This window comes from Coenobita brevimanus, chromosome 42, assembly GCF_032717465.1.
Source record: "Coenobita brevimanus isolate Jiangsu-jjx chromosome 42, ASM3271746v2, whole genome shotgun sequence".
Classification (NCBI taxonomy): Eukaryota; Metazoa; Arthropoda; class Malacostraca; order Decapoda; family Coenobitidae; genus Coenobita; species Coenobita brevimanus.
Window position 1 is genome coordinate 964113 of NC_136995.1, and position 22777 is coordinate 986889.

The following is a 22777-nucleotide window of genomic DNA, read 5'->3' on the forward strand; positions in this document are numbered from 1 at the left end:
TATTGTCATTCTGTTCAGACAACAAGGACAGTTTTGTTCTGTCGAGAGGAATCAGTATGTGAACCCATGTGGAATACAGTAGGACTGCTGGGGGAATGACCTAGAGGTGGCCACACAAGAAAACATAAAATAGTAATGACTACTTGTACCAAGATCAAAATCATATTGTACTTTCTGTTACATGATGAAGTCAGTTAAATGAAGCCTTGGCAAGTACTGTCTTATATCTATATCCAGGTGCTTTAATCCCAGAAGGGGCATCCACAAACAAATAGCCTCCATGCCACCCTTTCCATGCCATCACGTCAAGGCATCTGTCTCCAGCACCACACATACACATAACAAGTATCTATCTACACATATCCTGACTCACATCAACCCCTACATCAACACGGTACTGGGTGGTTAGTGTAAAGCACTCCACTCCAACCTCATCTGGTGATATCTTTATGTTGCAGGAGTGGCTTAATCTGTTCAACAGGGTGTGGTTGTGGGAGTAGGAAATTAATAAATGATGCAAGTTAGACACTAATACCACAGTGAGCAGTCCCTACATCATGAGAAATCCCCCAGTGGAGTGTAAGTGGAGCATTATACGGGGACCACCTGTATATGCTACACTTTTTTTCTTTTTTTTTCATTCCCTCTGACAGCAACAAAGCTACAATCTCTTCCTTCCTACCTTTATGCTCTTCCTTGACCTAACCATCTTTGTAACTATAGCTGGTTTTTCTCCTGATGAAACTGGTAGCAGTGAAAGGTAAGACTGAATCTCCTTGGTTACTAATGAAACTCATCCTCCCATCTGACTAAAACTGGCCACCAACTGAACTGAAAGGGGTTTAGGAACTTTTAAAATAACATAAATGCATTTCACACACATATTATCTAATGTTCCATTTCACCATTCATTAAAAAAAGTAATAATAATAATAATACTATCTTGCATCTTGCCAGTCATAAAAAAAATACATACCTCCCATCCTATTAAAAAAAAAAAAAAATGCCATTCATTCACAAACCCATCGCTCTCGGCTTTGTTGGGGAAAACAAACACAACACTGAACTCATTCAATGTTCTTTCTTTATATTACAGCAACTCTAGTAAAGCTAAGCACTTTGGTAACAGGACCACAGTGAAAACAAAGGTCAAAACTTTACAGTAAAGGAGGACCTGTATATTGTTCGGGGAGATTTGTGAGTGGACCTGCCCAGCTATGCGATTAGCAGAAGGCACAAAGTATCCCTTAGTATTAATAAGAGAAAACAGAGTACATGTATTGCTGAATAAAAGTTTAATCCATTCCAAATTATATTATACAGTACTTAGCCATGTCTCACACCCTTCCACACCTTCCCACACTCCCTTGCTCTTACTTTATCACCTTTAACTATAATTCTAATTTTTAATGGACTACACTGACAGATCATTGGTACACTATATTATGATTATGATTATTATTATAGTGACAGGTGTTGGAATTTGTGAAGAAATACAGGTAGGTGTGGAAGGGAGCGAGTTTTGGTCGTGTAATTCTAATCTGAAGTCTGACAAGTAGCAGTTATTCCTTTAACACGATGATCTACCTTAATTCTCTTCCCCAGCAATTTATTTGGACTAGCAGTATTTCTATTGAGTAATTTGTGCACTGTTTTATCAACCAATTTAAAGCTTCTGTAACATAATCAGTACAAAACTTGTAATAAAGTACCTTAGCGGAGTACACTGTATGCTGTTCTAATACTGTACCTTTGAGGGGGTACAAGAGTATTACAGTACAGTACAACTTCCCCAGTCCGAACATCTTAAAACCTCCACTTGCCATCCCCCCCCCCCTTTTTTTTTCATGCAATGGGGAGGGGGGGGGGTTGCTTGCATCATTTTGTCCTCAGTCTCCTCACAGAATCAATGCACATTTGAAGACAAAGTTTATTTGTCGACAAGTATTACAACATATAATATATTACTAATACAAGATACTTCATTGCATTTACTGTTCATTGTGCAACAGACTATTTTTTACTTGATTTTCCTCATAGGAACCATTATAATTCTACTTTCTAAAATACAGGTATTCCACTTTCTGTAATGCCTTTCAACCCAAGCATTTCAGATTTAAGAGTGTGTACTGTACTACACTCATAAAGGGATGTCTTACTATGGTTCGTATTGTGATTGGCATGGGTATCTTCCTATCACTTCTTCCTTGGTGATTTAGTAGGCATAATACACCTTAACATTCTCTTGTATATTGTTTATACAAAATTTACACTGACCTCATGTGCATCAATAACACAGCAGTAGTAGTTATGGCTCCAGGTTCATTATTAACCCAGTGAACTGCAAGCTGAAGCTGCCGTCAGCCTGCAGACACCATCCTCCTTCTGGAGCATGGGGAGGGAGTTACGGAGCATTTATATAACCAGGCAGTGGAGCCACCTAGTTACAGAATATATCGGTCCCACCACGTGAAGGTATCCCTCCCCAGCACCATTTAACTGACGTGATACATCTTAACATTCTCTTATATGCTGTTTAAATAATTTTCACATCAACATCACTTACATCCATAACATACAAAAGGACACTGATGTATAATATGCAGAATAAATTTCAAAGGAAGAGATATTAGGAAACAACCAAAGCCACATCAAATATGAACCTGAGAGAGAGACTAACATGCCAGGTTATGAGTCCAGCACAACACAGTATTAGCACAGCACACAGCGTGATGACACAACCTTCAAAACAACAACTTCACTGAGAACAATATGATTTAAATATATCCTTAACATGAGCACCTGAAAGCAAAAACTTATAAAAAGAAAAGCTCCTTACATTATGAGAGAGAGAGAGAGAGAGAGAGAGAGAGAGGCAAAAATATCAAAAACATATGAGCACCTGAAAGAAAAAACTTATTCTATTGGTGAAAAAAAAAAAAAGCAAATATATTGATAACACAAGAGCTGCCAAAAAGCAAAAAACTTATCCTAGGAAGAAGACAAGCTACTTAAAGCTACAAAATTAAGGGAAATACAAATGACTATAATACTGTACTGAGATAATAACTACCAGCTAAATTAAGTACAAAAACTTCAGTACCATGCAGGGTAAATAACTGAAATGTTAATATTAAATCTCCTTTTCTCTGGTGGTGTATTATTCATAGTATTCTTGCTACCATCATCCAGTTTTACTCTGCAGCAGTGAATTTTTAACAACATGGGTTAGATATATATTTCAATAACCCTATATCTATGCACAGTCTTTCCCAACTTAACGGTCTCACAGTAGCAGGGGTAAGAGTAAAGATGCATCCCCAGGTCCAAGGGGTTAATACAGTACTGTACTCAATGTCAGTCTAGGATGATGCTAATTTGTGTTTTGCAAAAAAAAATAAAATTAAATACAAACAAGCAGATAAGCATTTTTTACTATCCATAATGTAAAGAAAAAATAAAATGAAAAAATTAAATTGCAAAGAATAATGTTCATCTTATATAAGCCCATTCAATTTATGATAAATTTCTATTGAATGCCAACTACAGTACTGCCAAATGATCGTAACTACCCATGGCTCCTATGACCTCTCATAATGAAGGGGATCATTTAATACCAAACCAACAATGTTATTCAGCTCTGTAGAGGCCTATCACGGTGATGGGCTTGATGTCCTGGCCACAAATTTTCCAATATACAGCCAATCAAGAAACAAAAATATCCACAAAAATAACAACTACATTAAAAACATTCGAACACGGGGAAAGAGAGAAACAAAGAGGGAACTACACAGGAAGGAACATTTCATCACCTTGCGACTGGCCAGATGTGATGCTGCTTTCAGCATGCAAAGGAAAATATCTGTATTACTTCAGCTATGAGACAAACATACTCACCGAGGTTTATATATCATCACCTCAGGAAGCATCCAAACACCCATTCTTTACCAGCTCATTACTGCATATGGCACATTAATCCTTCGCTCACAAGGCACTTTTTAATTTTACTAAAAAAGAAAACAAAAAAAAATGAAAGGGTTTATATTGTATGCTAACTATTCCAAACTGCCATCTGGTTAAAATGACACAAATATTAACTACAAAAATATTACTCAATTGTAGGATATTTATGAAACTGATTAATAATAAAATCATACTAACATCCCATAATCTATCAAGTTATCTACTACCTGTTTCTTTAATCCTGAATTCTCACTCTTGAATCCGCAAACATGGGTGAAATGTGGCAACTCTTAAGTTCATAAATGGTCAAAACAAAAATTATGAATACACAAATGTTAACGGTATATTGTACAACATATAATTAATGCACAATATTAACAAGCCATAAGCATAAATCAACTGGTATTGAAGGTAGGATGCCTCCTTAACCAACAAGAGTACAGGCCACTGTCTGGTACAACAAGTGCATCCATACTTACCCTCTTCGCCATGGTGACACCCTTTTTACTTTATTCATGTTCTGGCCACAGCCTCATCTCAATATGAACCTAATAGATAGCAGGCTGAAGCAGTCCTTTTCCAGCAGTTCACCAGCACTCTCTCAGAGGACAGGGAAGGAACAGAGGGATGTTTATCCAGCCAAACATTCAGCCTCTACATGCAAGTGTCCTTCTCCAGCACCAGATTATTCTTGCTATCAGCAAATTATTTCATTCAGCTTAAGGACTCATAATGAAGGGGTTAATGGAGGTTCTCTCTCACCCAGTACTATAATTAGCTGTCCCAGAGCTAAAATAACCTTATCTGGTGACAGCAAGAATCAAATAAGACAACAAGCCATTAAGGTAAAGGGAACAAAATATGGGTTTAAATGAATACAGGTTCCACAAAATAGATAAGAAATTTGAGGAGGCTATTCCTGGCCTAATTTTGAGTAATAAATGCTATATCAACATAGGTCCAATTCTTAAGCGTTACAGAGCCACAATTACTGATGACCTTATGGGTGAATATGGCCTTCCTCAAAATTCATCTTTAAAGTCATCAGAACCCACAGCTGCATAACAGCTGAGCACTGGACCATGTGACAGCCCTCCCCTCCTTCTCTTACTCAAAATCAGCCCAAGAATAATCTCCTTAAGTAGCTTGCATATTTCACTGCAGCTCAGCTATCCTCTAACATTTATAAACTGTACATCCATAATATTTAGCATTATGTATTACAAAAAAAGGCTGCATCTATTCCACCTAAGTTTCATAACACTAACCCTAAGAGATTTGTATTTCAATATCAGTGAAATTTGTGACTGGCAGTAATGTACCTTTATATGTCTTCATCACACCTTTCAGTACCATGGCCTCCTTCTTATATGCAAAATGACAGATTACAATACAGGGTGGTCCATAAATTGTGCTCCACTAGTACAGCCACCCATTTGGAAGTAAAAGTCTGCTGGTGTGGGCATGGGTGTGGCAGTGGGGGTAGGAAATTAATAAATGATGCAGGATAGACAATGATAACACTGAGTGAGCTGATCTTGCAACACACAAGAAATCACCCAACAGACTGAAAGAGGACCATTGTATGAGTACCACCCTGTACACTACATCCAAATGGCAAATCACATAATGTCAATCAGCATATATTTATCAACCAGCAAGCTGTGTTGACTTGCTGCTACACCCACTGCAACACGTCGAGGAGTGGAAATACAACAGGAGATATCATGTCATGTGAGGGTCTCAAATCTTCTAGATCTGTAATGACAAGATGACTTCAATGCTTGTTCCTCAGATGTGTTTAATCAACTTGATGGTATACTGCAGCCTGAGACTTCCTTTGCTTGATGCCTTGGCAAACTGCAGCTTGTGATCTTTGCTTGACACCTTGGCATACTGCAGCCTGAGATTTTCTTGGCTCGAGACCTTGGCATACTGCAGCTCAAGATATCCTTTGCTTGAGACCTAAGCATACTTCAATTTAATATCTTTGCTTGAGACCTTCTTTATAATGTCTGTTGTATCCACAGACAGTTTCATTCAGCTCATGAGACCTCTCAATTCAGGAGGTTAGAAGCAGATTTCATTAGTTCTTTCAGTATTACGATATTTACATTTAGGTTTGCATTTCTGAAGCCCCTGGCTATACATCCATGTATAAAACTTTTTTATCATTTGTTCTGCTGCTCTAAGACATCTTCATTCAGTCAAGGAAAACTGTCTTGTGGTGAAGGGGTTATCTGATGATGTTTCCTTCCCCAACACAGTAATCTTATATAAGTCAGTAACCATCCTGCCATGCCTTAATTCTATGCCTATATACAAACCCTTGAGACTTCTTATTGAGCACCAGCAAATTCCTAAACGGCCTGATCACTAACATTCATCTCACTATCACTGCTGTGCATATAAAACTGGCACTGCATTTGCCACCCTGAGTTGAAATTTACATTTATGTTCCATTTACATTCTTAACAAGTGGAAAGTACAACTGCCCACTCCAGGGGCCTCCCCAGTTTCCAAATTTGAAATGCAGGTATACTTGGCACAGCCTGAACTGTGAACTGCATTCCTCCAGCAACACAACTAGGGCTGTGGCTTGTACTCCACGGGTTAAAGGCTTTGGCCATCATGCACATGTAAGCTTTATTTTCACCCCCTGACAGCAAGTAACAGTGATATTGGCTGCTACAATGCTCTGGAATCCCAGTGTGCCACCTGCACTTTGTTTAAGTATGTTTTTATTTCAATGGCCATATGGCACTGAACAATCTGAATGGACAGACATAAAAACTGACCTGACAAATTCATTACTCAATGATGCAAACAATGCAGTTCTGCTTTATAATATGCTGTGTGGAGTATCTTAAACAATACTCCATGTCAAAACATAGGTTCCTTATATAATTTCTCATTCTGAATACCAGGTCTGTTTTCCAGATGTCCATTCATGCTGCAAAATATCCTCACAAACTGCCTATTTCAGGTGGCAAATGCAGTAATCACCAAAAATCTCTTAATGAACATTCTGCACTAAAGATGACTATTGTAGGTCATCAAATACACTCTTCGGTGAAACAAGTATTTGTACTACATTACATTATATCTGCACAAGTGGTTTCACTTACTCTTAACAGACTGCCTAACAACTTCAGCTGCTCTCGGAAAAAATAACTAAATAATCTTCTTTGTCTCAGTCTCTTTTACCACTCAAGGATGGGGTGATGTACAGTCAACTGCCATCAAAATATATGGAAGGTCCTCAAATCCAACTTCCAAAGATACTCAAAGTTAATTCATAGAAAGAAAACAAAAAAAATCTGAAATACAACAGCATACTGTATACCAATATTGTACAGTATACAGAACTGCCAGAGATTATACCAGCAGCGCTATGTTGTTGCTGCATAACACCTACAGAGTTACAGTCTAGCCTTTTAGTTCAGTTTTAACCTTAACTGCTTCAATTCATCAACTTTCTTCCTATTTTTGGCCTATTTTTTCTCTTTCCTCATGATTTTACTCAGATCAAGGAAGAAAGTTCAACTGAACGAGTAAGCTAAAGCCTCAATAAACACCCTCACTACTATACACCCTCCTTAGAGTGAGGAGGAAAAAAAAAATTGTCAACAGATATGCAAGATAAAAAAATATATATATGGAAAGGATTATAATTTTCTTAAGTACGGTAATGTAGAAGAAAACTTGAACACAAGAACAGGGAGTTGGACATGAGAACCTTTGATGTAGAGCAGCCAAATCTGATAAACTATATCATGCAAATATTTAAGGCCTCAACAGCACCCACAATGGAAAAATATCAGCAAATGCTTCAACAACCATCACTGTCATCGTCACCGTCATCACCATCATCATATCAACTCTGCTTCCCATGCACACAATGGATGGGGATGTCTTTAGCAAAAGGTTCTTTCATTTCTTATTCTGTCTATCAGGAGACTGACTTACCAGGATTATCTGAGGCCTCTGGGACCATTTTCATTAGAAACTCTTGGACTATAAGATCAGCTCATTGATGTGTTTAAAATACTAAATGGTTTGGCAATACTGACTAAAGAAAGTTGTTTAACTTTGACATGAATTCAACCCACAACCATGGCTGAAAGCTAGCCTGCATGTGAAAATTTTTTCATGAACAAGATCTGCTCCACCTGGAACAAACTCTCCACTGAAGTTGTTAATTACACTACAGTACAGCAGTTTAAAAGAAACCTTGATAGGACCTTACTCACACTAGAGTGATGGACATACATTCCCAAGCAAACATATGTACACAGTATCTCCTCAGTATGGACTGCAATGTCTTTGAGATACTAACTTTTTCTTATAACTCCTTACAGTCAGTCTCTCATTCTTCATGTTCTGCACATGGTTAAATTGCATCTACAATTTTTCAGAGAGATCCTACCATACTGGCTTCATGTTCTCAAAATCCCTATGGAATCAGAGCCATCATCTCCCTATCTTATGTGAATGTGGGTGACAGGGTTGGGATAATGATGATAATGATTATATTGATGACCTCCTCTCTATCCACAATTAAAAACCTCATTTCTATCCAAAGTTCATCCTTCTCTTGTCACAATTATTTTCCTCATCTCTCTTCCCACCTAGTTTTCTTCTAAGAACTCCCTAATATTTATGCTTTTAAACTACAGTATTATAAGTCAATATATATCACTCTTTTCCTTCACAATTCTCTGTTCAGTCCCCTTATTTCATTTGACTCTTTTCCTATACTCTGTACAAAATTCTAACTTTTATTTCCTGTAAATTTTTCAAAAGACAAAGCTTGACAAAATAACACGTATATATATCTAGTAGTCAAAATGGTTACGCGACACTATTATCACCAAAAAAGCTACCTTATACTGTATTCAGCCAGAAGATAAAGTTCAATGACAATCCTCTGCCAGCATTGTGCCCTGCCCTCCATACTTCTTATTCCTCCAACAAATGGCAGGGTATTCTTCCTTCTCATGCTCTTTTGTTGTGTAATCCATATTGCTATCACATAATAATAGATCATGTAACACCTATACTTCTCATTCCACTCCTAAACAACAGAGTATCCTTCCTTCTCATACTCTTTTGCTATCACATAAAAATAGATCATGTAACACCTTCCACTGTCACAGCCAGTAGAGAAATGTCAGTGAATTTTCACTTATGGCTTGTAAACAGATAATCGTCTATCACTCACCCTTACACAACAATACTAAATACTTGTAAGAGCTTTAGCTATCAAGTTTGTGTGAGATGTATGCTTAAAACTCATACTGGAAAGGGAAGAGCAAGTCAATAATATTTGATAGACATTACTGAATGGCCTATGGTTACAAACGTTGGTCAGCCGGCATACCACATTAGAGTGCAGTCAGCAAGGACACAAATAAGCCACACACCCTCTATCTTCAAACATGTATCAGAAATTTTTGTGGAACTGGGGTTCATACTCACTTTGTAATTTAAAGTTTAAACACTGGGCCTTCTATTTCATTAAAATAAGAGTAAAAAAATAATAGCCAATAGTTCAGGTATTTAATAATAATAATAATAATAATAATAAAAATAATAATATCTAGTAACGATAATCTTTATGTTTTATCTTTGAACATGCCTCAGAAATTATTGTAAAAAACTGGAGGCCTGTTCCCCCCTTCACAGTGTAAGATTTAATCATACAGCCTTCAGCTTCATCAAAATATATCTATCCAACCTGCTGCCACTGGCCTTTAAACAGGTGTGGCCAAAAGTTGTGTTGGAGTGTCTGTAGTGGATGAAACAGACACGATGAAGAGCGGCATCAGCGAGTCAGTGATGGAAGAAGTACCTCCATTATCAGTGAACCTTATGACTCACCTTAACACTGACTGTACCTTAATCTAATTACTGACCCAAGCTTATCTGTCATTGACACAACTTTTGGTCTTCCCTGTGCATGAATATTGCACTCCCAAAGCCTATGTTCTCATCAGTCAATGAAGCTCCATAATAACTCTTCCTTGGCAATATATTTTTGTATACAGCTGGTTAGTATCTTTTTGTGTTTTTCATGCAGAGTATGGCAATGCTGGAATGACAGTGAGGAGCAATGAGCAAAATCAAACGCTTAGGAAGAGGAGTTTGGGAGCTTCCTTAATTGAAGAGAATACAGGCCCAAAACTACACTGGCATGAACCGTTACAAAATAATAATAATCTACTCTATTCTCCATGCCAACCAACTTGTCTCTAGATTCACACTTTCTCCTAGTCTCTAGATTCACACTTTCTCCTAACATATTCAGTCAAATGATACCTTTTTCAATTCATTCTTTATACAGTACTTACGCATGATTTTACTCAGCTTGAGAGACTTTTCTTACTGGAGAGGTTAAATACAGTATTAATTAATCCCATCAGAGCTGAAGGTTCTCCCTAAGTTAGGTAAATCTCTCTGTATGCAGCTAGAAAATATGAAAAATCATGTCATCAGACTGAAGTAATGAAGCCACCTCTAATTGGCAAAGTTAATTTTCTACCTATTGGTAAAATGGTGATCTGTTGTAATGTATGTTTGTATTTATTTGTAAATTTGCAGGATGAGTTGCAAGAAGCACACCAAGAAAGGACTTGGGCTGTGGTCATAAAAGTGTGATATCAGGGATAACATAATGAACAGAGAGACTGCTACAGAGCAAGCAATGTGGAGAGCAGCCATTAGGTGATGAAGACTGATGCAAACAAGCGTGGTCGAGCCTTTGTAAATAAATGAACAAACACCAACCTTTCGTGAGTCTCCGATGGTGACAGAGAGGGTGCACCTTTATGGACAAGTTAGATGGCATGGAGTATAGTTTGCTTTGGCCACTTGTTATTCGATGTACAGATAACAGAACTGCAAGCCTCACCTACTACAATAATAACTGCCAATTGATGCTGCCACAACCATGCAAAAACAACCTTTTTTTTAACATTCATCTCTGAACTACTTTGGCCATTTGATAATCGATGATAAGTTACTGTATTGCAGTAAAAACACCCAAACAACCTTCAAGTACATCAAACAAAAGGTCAACCAACTGATATGACACAACCGCCAAACAAACCTAAAGGTAAATAATTTTTTTTGTTTTGGTGGTAATTACTGATGGAAAACATTTAATATTTTCCTGCACAGTAGTAAGATACACAGTATATACCCACAAAAACTGAAATAAAAGTGTAAACTTGTATAATTCCATCAGATACCCACCAAACGAAGATTTAGCATAGAGTGAACTTGGGGTCATTACGGTCCCCCTTACCAAACATTGGCTATATCGTCAGCCTTCCCCGGCTGGTTCACTTTATTAAGGGTTTACTGTACTAATTAAAAAAGCAGACATACACATTCAAGAGAAGCTTGTGGAGATTAGGTTCAAATGCTTCATCCATTGTTTATCACTGCTAAGTTAGAAAAGTTCCATTATTCAGATTACTTTTTCAACGGTGTACATCATACAAAGAAAATCTTCACACTCACCTGTGACACAACATATCATAACAGCGGCTATTCTCTCCAACATACACCTAAAGACTAACTACAACAATACCACCAGAATATATATATATATATATATGTTAACAACCAACTGGCAGTCTAGTTTTCATCCCCCTACAGGGTACAATATCAGGGATTCAACATCAAGTTTAGCAAATGACATACGGCTGTACTATAGGTGGCATAGGAACTCTCGGCACCTCATCCTCAGTTATTCATCCTATGCATTACACTTAATATCCTCATTTGTTACTTACAGACAGGGATGCCTTCATGTGGTGGCACTGATATAACTACAGTAAAAGCTCGGTTAAGCGGAATGCATGGGGATTCTTCCATTCCGGATATGGAATTTTCTGGATAATTGAATGTTACTCCTAGAAATTTTCTGGGAGGACAAACAAATGAAATAGTACCAAACTTGGGACTTTATTTAATAAAGTACATTATTCAGTATTAGATACAGTACTGTACAGGTAAGATACAGTACAGGTACACTCACACCCACTAATATCTGCCCAGGGGTGCCCTCTTCCTACCTCAGAATACCCAAGGAAGAGGGGAGGGGGGAACGAAACGAGCTCCACCGGCCACTACCCCAACTCCCGACCATCCCCCATACCCCTACCCAACCCCCCACCCCACCCTACATTCTTAACTAGCAGTTACATCTCAAGCTGATTTTATGCTTAACACTCTTGGTCCCACTACTAATACAAACAAAGAACATTAGGATATGTTAAAAGAATATAACTATCAACATGTTGCAGCAAGAAATTAATGGATTATGACATTGACAATAAAAGAAAAATGTTAACAACAGCCACCTCAGGCCTCCTGTGTTGGGTGCACTGCTTTTCAAACACACACACACACACACACACACACACATGCACGCACACACACACACACACACACACACACACACACACACACACACACACAGACATACTGTAAACACACCCAAACACACAGGCACAGAAACGGACACATGCAAAAACCCAATGCATGAGGCCTGGGATGGCGGTTGTTAATGTTTTTGTTTTATTGTCAACGTTATAATGCATTAATATCTTGCTGCAGCATGTTCATAGTCATATTATATACTTTTTACATATCCTAGTGTTTTATATGTGTGTATTAGTAATGTGACTATGAGTGTAAAGTATGAGGTTTGCTTGAGATGTAACTGCCAGTTAAGAATGACGAGTGGGGGGCTGGGAGGCATAGGGGTATGGGGGATGGTTGGGAGCTGGGGTAGAGACGAGTGGAGCTTGTTTCGTCCCCCCCTCCCGTCTTCCCTTGGTATATGGGGGTACGAAGGGGGCACCCCTAAGCAGAAATTATTGATCATGAGTGTACACTACAATACATACAAAAAGACCGGTATCTGGAATATTTTCGACCCCATGCCGGATTGAATTTGCGTTCCGGTTATACGGATGTGCCAACTCATGAGATGTCGGTTAATCGAGCTTTTACTGTATATGGCTCCGATGACTGGTTATACTAATGTCCCTCATCTACCTCCCTATCCTCCAAAAGAAGGAAGGCAGACTGCAAGATGAGGGCAACTTCAGCTTCCTGTTCTTGGGGTTCACGTTCAGATGAACCTGCAGCTACAGTTACTACTATCACTACAAGTCCAATATTTCGGCATCCAATTCCCCGGCAAATCTGACATTTCGGCAGTTTTGAGAAATAGTCCCATTTACGAAAATCTCCGATCGTTCGGCAGATTCTCCGATTTTTTTCGTCAGTCTTGAAATTCTCCATGAGGCTCGCCAGCTAGCTACCCGCCTTAGTGAGTGAGATAGTGAAAGTGATGGAACGAGTCTACCACTGCCATGAAGCTCAGAGGCTAGCTCTTTCTCCTATAGCACAAAGAGAGGACAAACATGTAGTGAGTCTAGCATGGGAAAGAGAATCTGTTTCGCCATTCTTCCGAGTTGTTGCCGTGCTGCTGCCGACTTCTCTTGATTCTTCTGTGTGCTTTGTGAACTTCGTACCGAAATACCTCTGAAATTACTATTCGAGTGTGCTGGGGACTTCTTCCAGCAGTAGCAGACTCCAATCAACCCCTTCTATTGTACATATGTAAATAAGGAACCTACTATAAGTTTACGTAAGTGCATGTGAACTTGTAGGCCTACTGTACCATTATATTTATATACAGTATGTTCACTAATTTCTTTATTTTTCATATTCATGTACAGTATAGTACTGTATTCATTACAGTATTGTACAGTATCAAACAGTATACAGTACTCTCTCCAAACACATTTGTAATGATATGAGTAATGACGATAGTGTTCACCGAAACATATAAGGTACTGAGTGGGTAGGGTTTTCGATAATTCGGCAATTTTGATATTTCGGCACTTGCCTGGTCCCATAGATGCCGAAAAATCGGACTTCTACTGTATTAAAACAACTACTCCTACTACTACTCCTACTCCTACTTACAGAAACTGTATTAAACTGATATAAACAACACAGAAGAGAATGCTATGGTGTAATATCCATAAAATATCACTAAGGATGAGACACTCTGAAGCTTCCTAAGCCACCAACAATACAGCCCTGAAAACACCCTTGCCGCTGAAACACCAATTTCCACTAAACTACACGATAATTTTTGTGGGAAATACGCATGTTATGTCAACAGGGCAGAGTCACAGGGATCTCAGAAATAAAAAAAATCTGAAGTTGTTAAGCGAGCTCCAATTTTGCAGGGAAATAAACACAAATATTAACAAAGGAGAAAAAAGGATCAGAACGAAAAAAGAAAAAATCTAAAAGTCGACCGAACAAGCTTGTCCCTAAATGTACAAAAAATAAAAAAATAAAAAAATAAATAAATAAAATGGTGGGGGGATCTCACTCTTTAGTTTCCTGTAAAGTGGTGTATTTAATGGATCTGAGAAAATATACAAAATATCACTCTAGTTTTCAGTGAAGTGTATACCTTAGGGATCTGTGTGGAGAAAAAATTAAAAAAAATCTCACTCCTTAATTTCAAGTAAACAGGTATGCATTATGGACTTCAGAAAAAAAAAAAATTGCTCCATAGTTTCAAGTGAAGTGATTAACGTTAAGGATCGGAGAAAATAAAATCAGCTCGCTCCTTAGTTCCCAGCAAAGTAGTACCTAAAGAATCTACAATAATAAAATGATGATGATAAAAAATATCTCGCTCCTCATTTTCCAGTGAAGTGATGTACCTTAGTAAGCCTGGCCAAGTGTGCATCCAGCGTGGCCTGCACAGCAGCTGCCGAATGTGCCTCCTCCTCGTCCACGTTGAAGGTCCCCTGCCGAACCAAACTCTGTGATCGCTTGTCCGGCTGACCCAACCCACTCTGCACCGCCTCCTCACCATCTGGGGCCTCCCTCTCCCTCCTCTCCCTCTCACTGCCACCTTCCCCACCCTGCACCCCGCCCGCCCTCATGCGCCTGCTGCTACCCCGCCCTCGAGGCTTGGCTGGGGAAGGAGGGTCACTTAATGCCTGCAGGGAACAAAAAATTAACACATTCAGTATGCTGACATCATCACTATCATCATCATCATCATGCACACCTCTTCTAACATGGAGGAAAAAAAAAAAAATGAAAGGGCCACACTCTCATTCACTCACCATTCAAGACCCAAGAACCCTGACTCCATACCACAGATCAGCTGAAAATCTGTTCATTCTAACCCCTGCAATCCAATAATTTATCTTCCATCATAGAGTACTTGTGCAAGATAAGGGCAATTTCACACAGCTTACGGAGGACATTCTGAGCAGGTTGGGTTAAGTATTCCTCTCATTATTAATTTCACAATCAGTCTGGTGATGTCATACAGTACAGTAATTCCTCACTTACCACAGTTTAACTTTACATGTTTTTTACAATAAGACTTTTCATTATTATAGGAACAAGCTTCATACACAATACTGTCCCATGTTACTGTTCATTATTAAGGGTTAGGATGTGCAGTTAACACTTACTGTATCTCCTTATACAGATATTTTAGTATTTATATACTGTATTTAAATTACATACCAGCATGGACTGTAATATTTAATACACAGATACACTCAAAACAGCACCAGACACGTACTTTTTTTTTTTTTTTAATGCGAGGAAGAAGGAACCAAAGGCCATGAGCCCGCAGTAACAGTTCCCTCCAAGAGAAAAACAAAATACAATAGAGAGCCAAATTCAAGATCCGATCATTTTGAGATGCCTGGACACACTGCGTTTGAAAGACTGGAGATCATAGGCAGCAGAAAATACAGACAGAGGGAGACAGTTCCAGAGTTGACTGCCAATATTTGCAGACTTGAATATGACCTTTTTAATACTGTACTTTAGACAAGGATCCCTATACTGGAACTTATTCACTTAATGCAATTTTAACTTAACATGGTAGTTTTAAGGAAGACAAACACTGTTTTAAGTGAGGAATTATTGTAGTACCAATATTAGTAATTGCCATCCCATCTCATCTGAACATGAAACTCGTGGAGCGCAAGCTACAGTTGTCCTCCTGTAATACACCATCCTCCTTTAGGCGGATGGGGAGGGAGTTAAAGGACGTTTGTAAAGTAGGCCAGCAGTGCCGCCTCACTGTATTGCTGCCACCATTACAAAGTGTCCCTCTCCAACACTGAGGAATTACTGTAAATGGGGTCAACTTTCTACTTCTCTGTCCCAGCCTCACCCCACCTCACCTGTGCCTCTCCAACCAGAAGGGGCTCACGTGTCAGCAGTTCATTAACCTGCCGCTGCCGACTCAAGTGCGACCACAACAGCGACTGAAGCAGCTCCAGGTTCTCGATTATCTGATGACATACAGATGAATGCTTTTGTATTGGCATTTTCTGCATCACATAAAAAGGGAAAAAAATCAAACTCTGCATTATCAGCATTTTGTACATTAAAAAAAATAAGTAAATAAGAACTATCATCTTAACACATTCCCACTAACAAATAAACACATCATGAAAAAAAAAAAAAAAAAAAATACCATCTTCCTAATCCTAATTCCCTCTTACCTCAAAAAGACAATAAGAATAATGTAATAATAATAATAATAATGATAATAATAACAATAATAATAATACCATCATCATCCTAACTGCAATTCCCACTAAAAAATTTTTAAATCATCACTAGCTAACTTACAATAAAAAATAAATAAATAAATAAATAAATAATTGACAAACCCTAAATTACCCACACTACATGGATCATAAAATGACACTAAAAACATTGTAAATTATAAATAAACCATCATTAAATTGAATTAAACACTACATCATTTCATACCCTGAAACAAATAAGAATTATTGGTCTACATAATTTACACTATGCTGATGAAAAACAGTTTCACCAATCATCATCATCATCATCATCATCCTGACCTCAGTTTAAATTTAAAAATATCCAGGACAATGTAATAGTTAAAATATATATCTTGCTTACTCAGAAATGAGAGAGAGAAAAAAAAGCTAAACCAAAATTATGCTATACACATTAAGTAAATTTTTTCTGGGATGGAAAAGGAACTGCATTTAACATAAAACCAGCTATCATTCCATGATAAAGCATCAATATACATTTGAGTGACATATACAAAGTCTCCCACTCATAAACACAGCCACACAACACAGTTTTCACAAGCACCTCTAACCCTTCACTCTGAGGGCTCTCCACACCTCTACCAGTGTGTGATGCATAGAATAGGTGTGGGTCACTTCTCCAGAGATAGAATGTGGTGCTTCTTGGCCATAAGCCTTAGCAGCCTTTCAGGACATATAAAACACAGGTTATTGTTGTTATTGTGACCCCTGACTCATTTAGATGTGAAACTGTGGACTGCAGTCTTAATCTGTCCTTCTGCAGTCCTCCACCCTTCTTTCAAGGTATTGGGAGAGGGCTAAGAGATTGCTGTATAACTGGGAAGCTAAGCCACCAGGTTATATCAGTGCCAACACATGAAGGCATCCCTCTCCAGCATGCATTAGAGGAGTAAGTCGTCTCAACAGACACTACGCCATACAAGTCTCACAGGGATATATTCGGAATGAAAGGCAATATGTGCTTGTGGATGGGTTCACTGATGGAGCAGCAATATTAGTACTATCTATCTATCTATCTATAGCCCGACGCCCTAATCCCGCAAAGGGTGGCCGCAGACAAAACGCCTCCAAGTCACTCTGTCACCCACCATTTGACTCCCCTCCCCCCAACTCACCCCCCCCTCCCTCATATACCTCTCAACTCCATCCCTCCACCTCATCCTCGGTCTACCCCTCCCTCTCCCTCCCTCCACCTCACCTACATACACCCTCTTAGTCAGTCTTTCATTCTCCATCCTCTCCACATGTCCAAACCACCTCAGTGTAATTCTCCTAATCTTTTCAACCACATCCACATCTACCCCACAACGTTCCTTCACTTCTTCATTCGTCAACCTGTCCCTCCATGTCACTCCACATGCTCCTCTCAAGTAACTCATTTCCACTGCTCTCACTCTTGACTTGTTCCCCTCTTGCAAGGTCCACGCCTCGCTTCCATACGTCAGGGTAGGGATCACAATACCATCATGCAGTGACTTCTTAACTTCCATACTCACCTCCCTATTTCTCATCACTGCTTTCAGTGTGCCAACAACCTTCCTTCCCTGCTGTACCCTTTCACGTACTTCATCCCCCAAAGTTCCATCCTTACTCATCACACTACCCAAGTACTTGAATGCACTCACATTCTCCATATCCTCACCATCCAACCTCACTGCACACTCTGTGACTTCATTCCTCTCAAACACCATAACTTTACTTTTGTTTACATTAACTTTCAGCTTCCTCCTCCTACACACTGTCCCAAATTCATTCATTAGTACTGATGTATATAAAAAATGTGTGAATGGGAAGGAGCTGAAGTTCTTTACTCCCTCAGGCTTCATGTACTCCATTTTCAACAAGACTGATCTTATGTTCAGTCTCTCTCAAGATGGGCTCTGTATGCCTCCAAATATCTGAGAAATAAACAGCTTCAGGCTCTGTCTTGTTTTGTTCCCTCCCACCCATTTTTATCCACTTATCAAAATGAACCAGTCATACATAGCATTGGCTTCCCATATCCAGCAGTGTCCAGTCTAACACTGACCCGATCCCTGATCTCTTTTCCCTACTCACACACCGGGTGAGGTAGGGTCAAGAATGCAAGGAAATAGAAAAACACGACTGAGAGAGAACTAGTTAACTGCATGCACAAAAATGTGAACCAAACATTCACACACCATTCAAGCTCCCAGAAAGTGAATAATTTTGTGGTGCATTTTACTGGTCATACCAATGATTAGTTCTCCCCCGTATCATGTTTTTTCAGCAACAATATTAAAGTCAACTAATATCCTGTACCAGTAAAGGAGTTCAAGAATCATACTAAACTTGGCACATTCACTAAACTTGCAACACAGAATCTGTACACTGACAAAACAGAGTGGCTCAGAGGTTTAAACTACTACACTACTGTATATCAACCCACAATTTAAGCACAGCATACAGAAACTACATTTCCACTTCATGTGGTTTTCATGTTTAATTTCCTAAAGTGTGAACTACACTCTCTTCACTTTAACCTGGTTTACAACTGCCCTTTCTCCATCTGAATGCAAAGCTGTAACAACAGATTAGCCCTACAATATGATGACAGTTATGACAAAGTGCCATGGACATTATGCAGAGTATGTAGTGCCACACTATCGCCTTTATGGAGGGTGAAAGACTGACGAAGAGAGTGTATGTGAGTGAGGTGGAGGGGGAAAGAGGGAGGGGGAGGCCGAGGATGAGATGGAGAGATGGGGTGGAGAGGTATATGAGAGAGGGGGGTGTGAGTTGGGAGCAGGGGAGTGAAATGGCGGGGGACAGGGCGACTTGGAGGCGATTTGTTTGTGGCCACCCCAAACGGGATTGAGGCGTCTGGCAATAGATATATAGATAGATAGAGATAAGAGAAATAAGATGCCACAGAATTAAAATTGGCCCAAGTTAAGGTGAAAGAGTATAGTGGCAATAATTACACAAAATCACCCCAGACATCACGCAAATGCTAGTACAGTACTTTAAGTCGGGCAGGTTTATAAGCACTTTAGCAAACATTTCAACCCCATCTGCCTGATGATGCCTTTTTAAATTATTCTTGCATCACCAGACCATTTTATTCAGCCTAAGAGAAACCTTTCAAACAAGAGGGATTCTACACATCCTTCATTTATCCCTTCACCAATCAAGGCCCATCCTACGTTAAAGAAAATCACCACCGGTTAGCAAAAATTAATCTCCAAAATATGTCAGAAGACTGGACGGGTTGATACTTTCATAATAAATACATTAATAGTGAAAGTGACAAGTCAAAAACAAACTACATCATCTACCTAAACAAGGATTACATACCATGGATCCCCTTGGTTTATTTCCTACATAGATTTAGGACTGTATTTTAAGCAGTGTCTGAGATTTTCTAACAATCCTCCACTAGCAATTTATTCCGCATATTTTACCCAGATATCCTCAAGAATGTTTACAGTACAGCAATGATTTAAACTGTCAATATTCAAACTACGATATACTGTATGCAGGAGATCTACAGTACTTGCAACCCCAGGTTCATCTGAACGTGAACCCAGTGGACAGTAGGCTGAAGATGCATTTCTGCAGCCTATCATCCTCCTTTCTGGAGATGGGAAAGAGCTGAGGGACATTTGTATAACCAGGCAGCAAAGCCACCCAATTACATCAGTGACACCACAAGACAGCATCCCTCTCCAGCACCTAATTACAGCATACAATAAACATTCAACATCAGGACCCTCTTTTAACAAATTCAGTTTTAATGACCACCGTGGGCTGACCAAATGTTATGTTCATTTAATGAATATTCATTCAGTAAAAGAATGGAAAGGCAGGAAACACCAACCAACATGGTGTCCCCCCTGCCCCCCCACACACATGCCCCGTATCCCACAGAAAGCCGTATCAGTCTCTGGGTGACCAGCATCATGAGGGGAGCCATTAATAGGGCATTCATTGAGAAAAAGGGCCATTTAGACCAAGCTGTATGTTACTGCGTAAACTGTACAGCCGAACAATGTTCTATATTTAACAATCTTTGTTCAATAAAAGCTACGATGCCTGGGAAATTACTGAATAGCACGGTGTTCGGCCTTAACGAACTATCGGCTTCAATGTCAAAGGTCTGGTACCAATCAGTTCGTTATACTGAGGGTGTACTGTATAAGTATCATAATGAAGAATAATAACCCATTTATTCCAACGATGCTTTCTTCAATACATTCTTGGTACTACACCTCCAAACAACTGCACTGCATTTACCTTAGAAAAGACTTTCCTAAATAGAGGGGTTTGATTTAGTCTTAATCAACCCTTTAATTAATATGTCTTTCTTAACTTAAATAAAACTGTCTAGAGGGAGAAAGAAGAAAATATAATAATACGTCATGTGATTCAAGGGGTTAAGATGTAATGTGCAAAATCAATCACTAAGGAAGAGATGCTAAGAAGCCTTAGGCCACCTAGAATACAGCCCCTGGCACAATGAAAGCAGGTCAATGGCACAGGCTGGGTGGTACATATACGGTCGTCCATTCCAAACTGAAATTACACTCGGCCACAATTCATATCCTTAAGATCTGACGATGAAACCTGCCTATAGCTGGACCAAGGCAAGCTACAGACATGCTTCACCTTATGGCCTATGGTGTGTACATTACTGCGGTTTTCATAATTTCTCCATTGTCTGTACAGGTGTGTCAGCATAATGATGGGGATGATGGACCACAAGTAATCACTGTAATGGCTGAATGAACGAGTCTGAATTACTGCATGTCTGATTATTTCTGAAGCAGTGATGAGGAATGTGATGACGAATCGGAGAGGCAGTTAAAAATTTAAGAGGCAAGTGATGACAGAGGCTAAGACGAGTCAGAGAGAAGCCTGGTAACTTCCAAAGCAGTGAAGAGGGGGGCAAGAACCAGACTGAGAGGCCACTAAAGAATTCTGGTAGTGGTTGACTGAACAATATAAATCAAATATAAAAGAGTTCTAGATACAACAGCTGCTCTAACAACAGTACAAGAACTTTAGAATCTCTACATTATACTGCATGTGTCCCAATCCAACAGTAATGTAACTGATGTGTGACAGATTACGAAGCAGTGATGTGGAAGACAAAGACCTAGAATATATTACACAGTACCAGCACAGGCTCCCCAGCAAGTATGGCCGAGAGCTTGATGGAGCGGCCCAGGTGACTTCCCAGTAGAGAACACAGGGATTCTATGGCATCCCTGCACTGCCATCAACAAGCAGGGTACAGGGTAGAGGAAAGGTTAAGTTAGTGACAGGGTTGATGGATGCTTGGGACAGGTTGAGGGTAAAGAGACAGATTACACTGAGGGTTGAGAGATGGCTGGGTTAGGTAGATTGTAGAGGGAGAAAGCAGTGAGTTAGGTCAGGCAGTGAATAAAAGGATAGGGTAAAGGGAAAGGGTAAAGAGATGCATTAGGTAAAGGGAAGAGAGTGGTGAAACTAGGTGGATGATTGAGGGAGAGGGTTAAGAAACAGTCAGAATAGGTTGGGGGAGAGGGTAGAGATATGGCTGGGTTAGGCAGGTGGTAAAATGTAAAGGACTGAACGTTGGTTAGGTACATTAATTCTTAGGAGACAGTACAGGCTTCCTCACAATACCATCGACAAGCAGGGTAAAGGGAGTATATAGAGGGAAAGATGACGATGGCAGTATCTAACAAAACACCATGAACTGTATTTTCTTGGTGCAGTAAGCTTTCTAGCATCCTTTCTAATTTTTTCCCTGCATGTGGTATGTTAATATATTCCTGCAATTTAACGATATAAATCATTTTTTTTTAATGCAATCTGTGTGTATATCGTGACATTTACAAGAGACTATACAGGTGTTGGATGCAAAAGAAATCCATTAAGGAAGAGAATCTAGCGAACTCTCCAAGTCAGTGAGACTACAGGCCTATGAAGCACATTCTCTTAGTATCAGGGAAATAAGAAACAATGACTACCAATAACTTCTGCCTGGGAGGTACAACAGTTTTATGCCACTGGTTCACTAAAACTACTTTCACCTTAGAATTTAAGAGTTTTTGAACTGCATGCACAATTATCAACTACTATAACAATATAGAGTATTAATAACAATTAAACATTAATTAATACACTGTACA

At 39.2% G+C, this 22777-nt stretch overlaps 1 protein-coding gene across 1 annotated transcript in view; it reads right to left on the bottom strand.

Moving 5' to 3' along the window:
* Window positions 1-725: 725 nt before the first annotated feature.
* Window positions 726-22777, bottom strand: part of LOC145397653 (uncharacterized) — a 52752-nt gene continuing 30700 nt past the window's right edge. Inside the window, exons 13-16 of the mRNA XM_080270692.1 lie at window positions 16227-16337; window positions 14962-15014; window positions 14733-14898; window positions 726-831 (exon numbers count right to left, since the gene is read on the bottom strand). Coding sequence (XP_080126818.1) covers window positions 784-831; window positions 14733-14898; window positions 14962-15014; window positions 16227-16337 — 378 coding nt within the window. The 3' untranslated portion in view covers window positions 726-783. The remainder of the gene's footprint in view (window positions 832-14732; window positions 14899-14961; window positions 15015-16226; window positions 16338-22777) is intronic.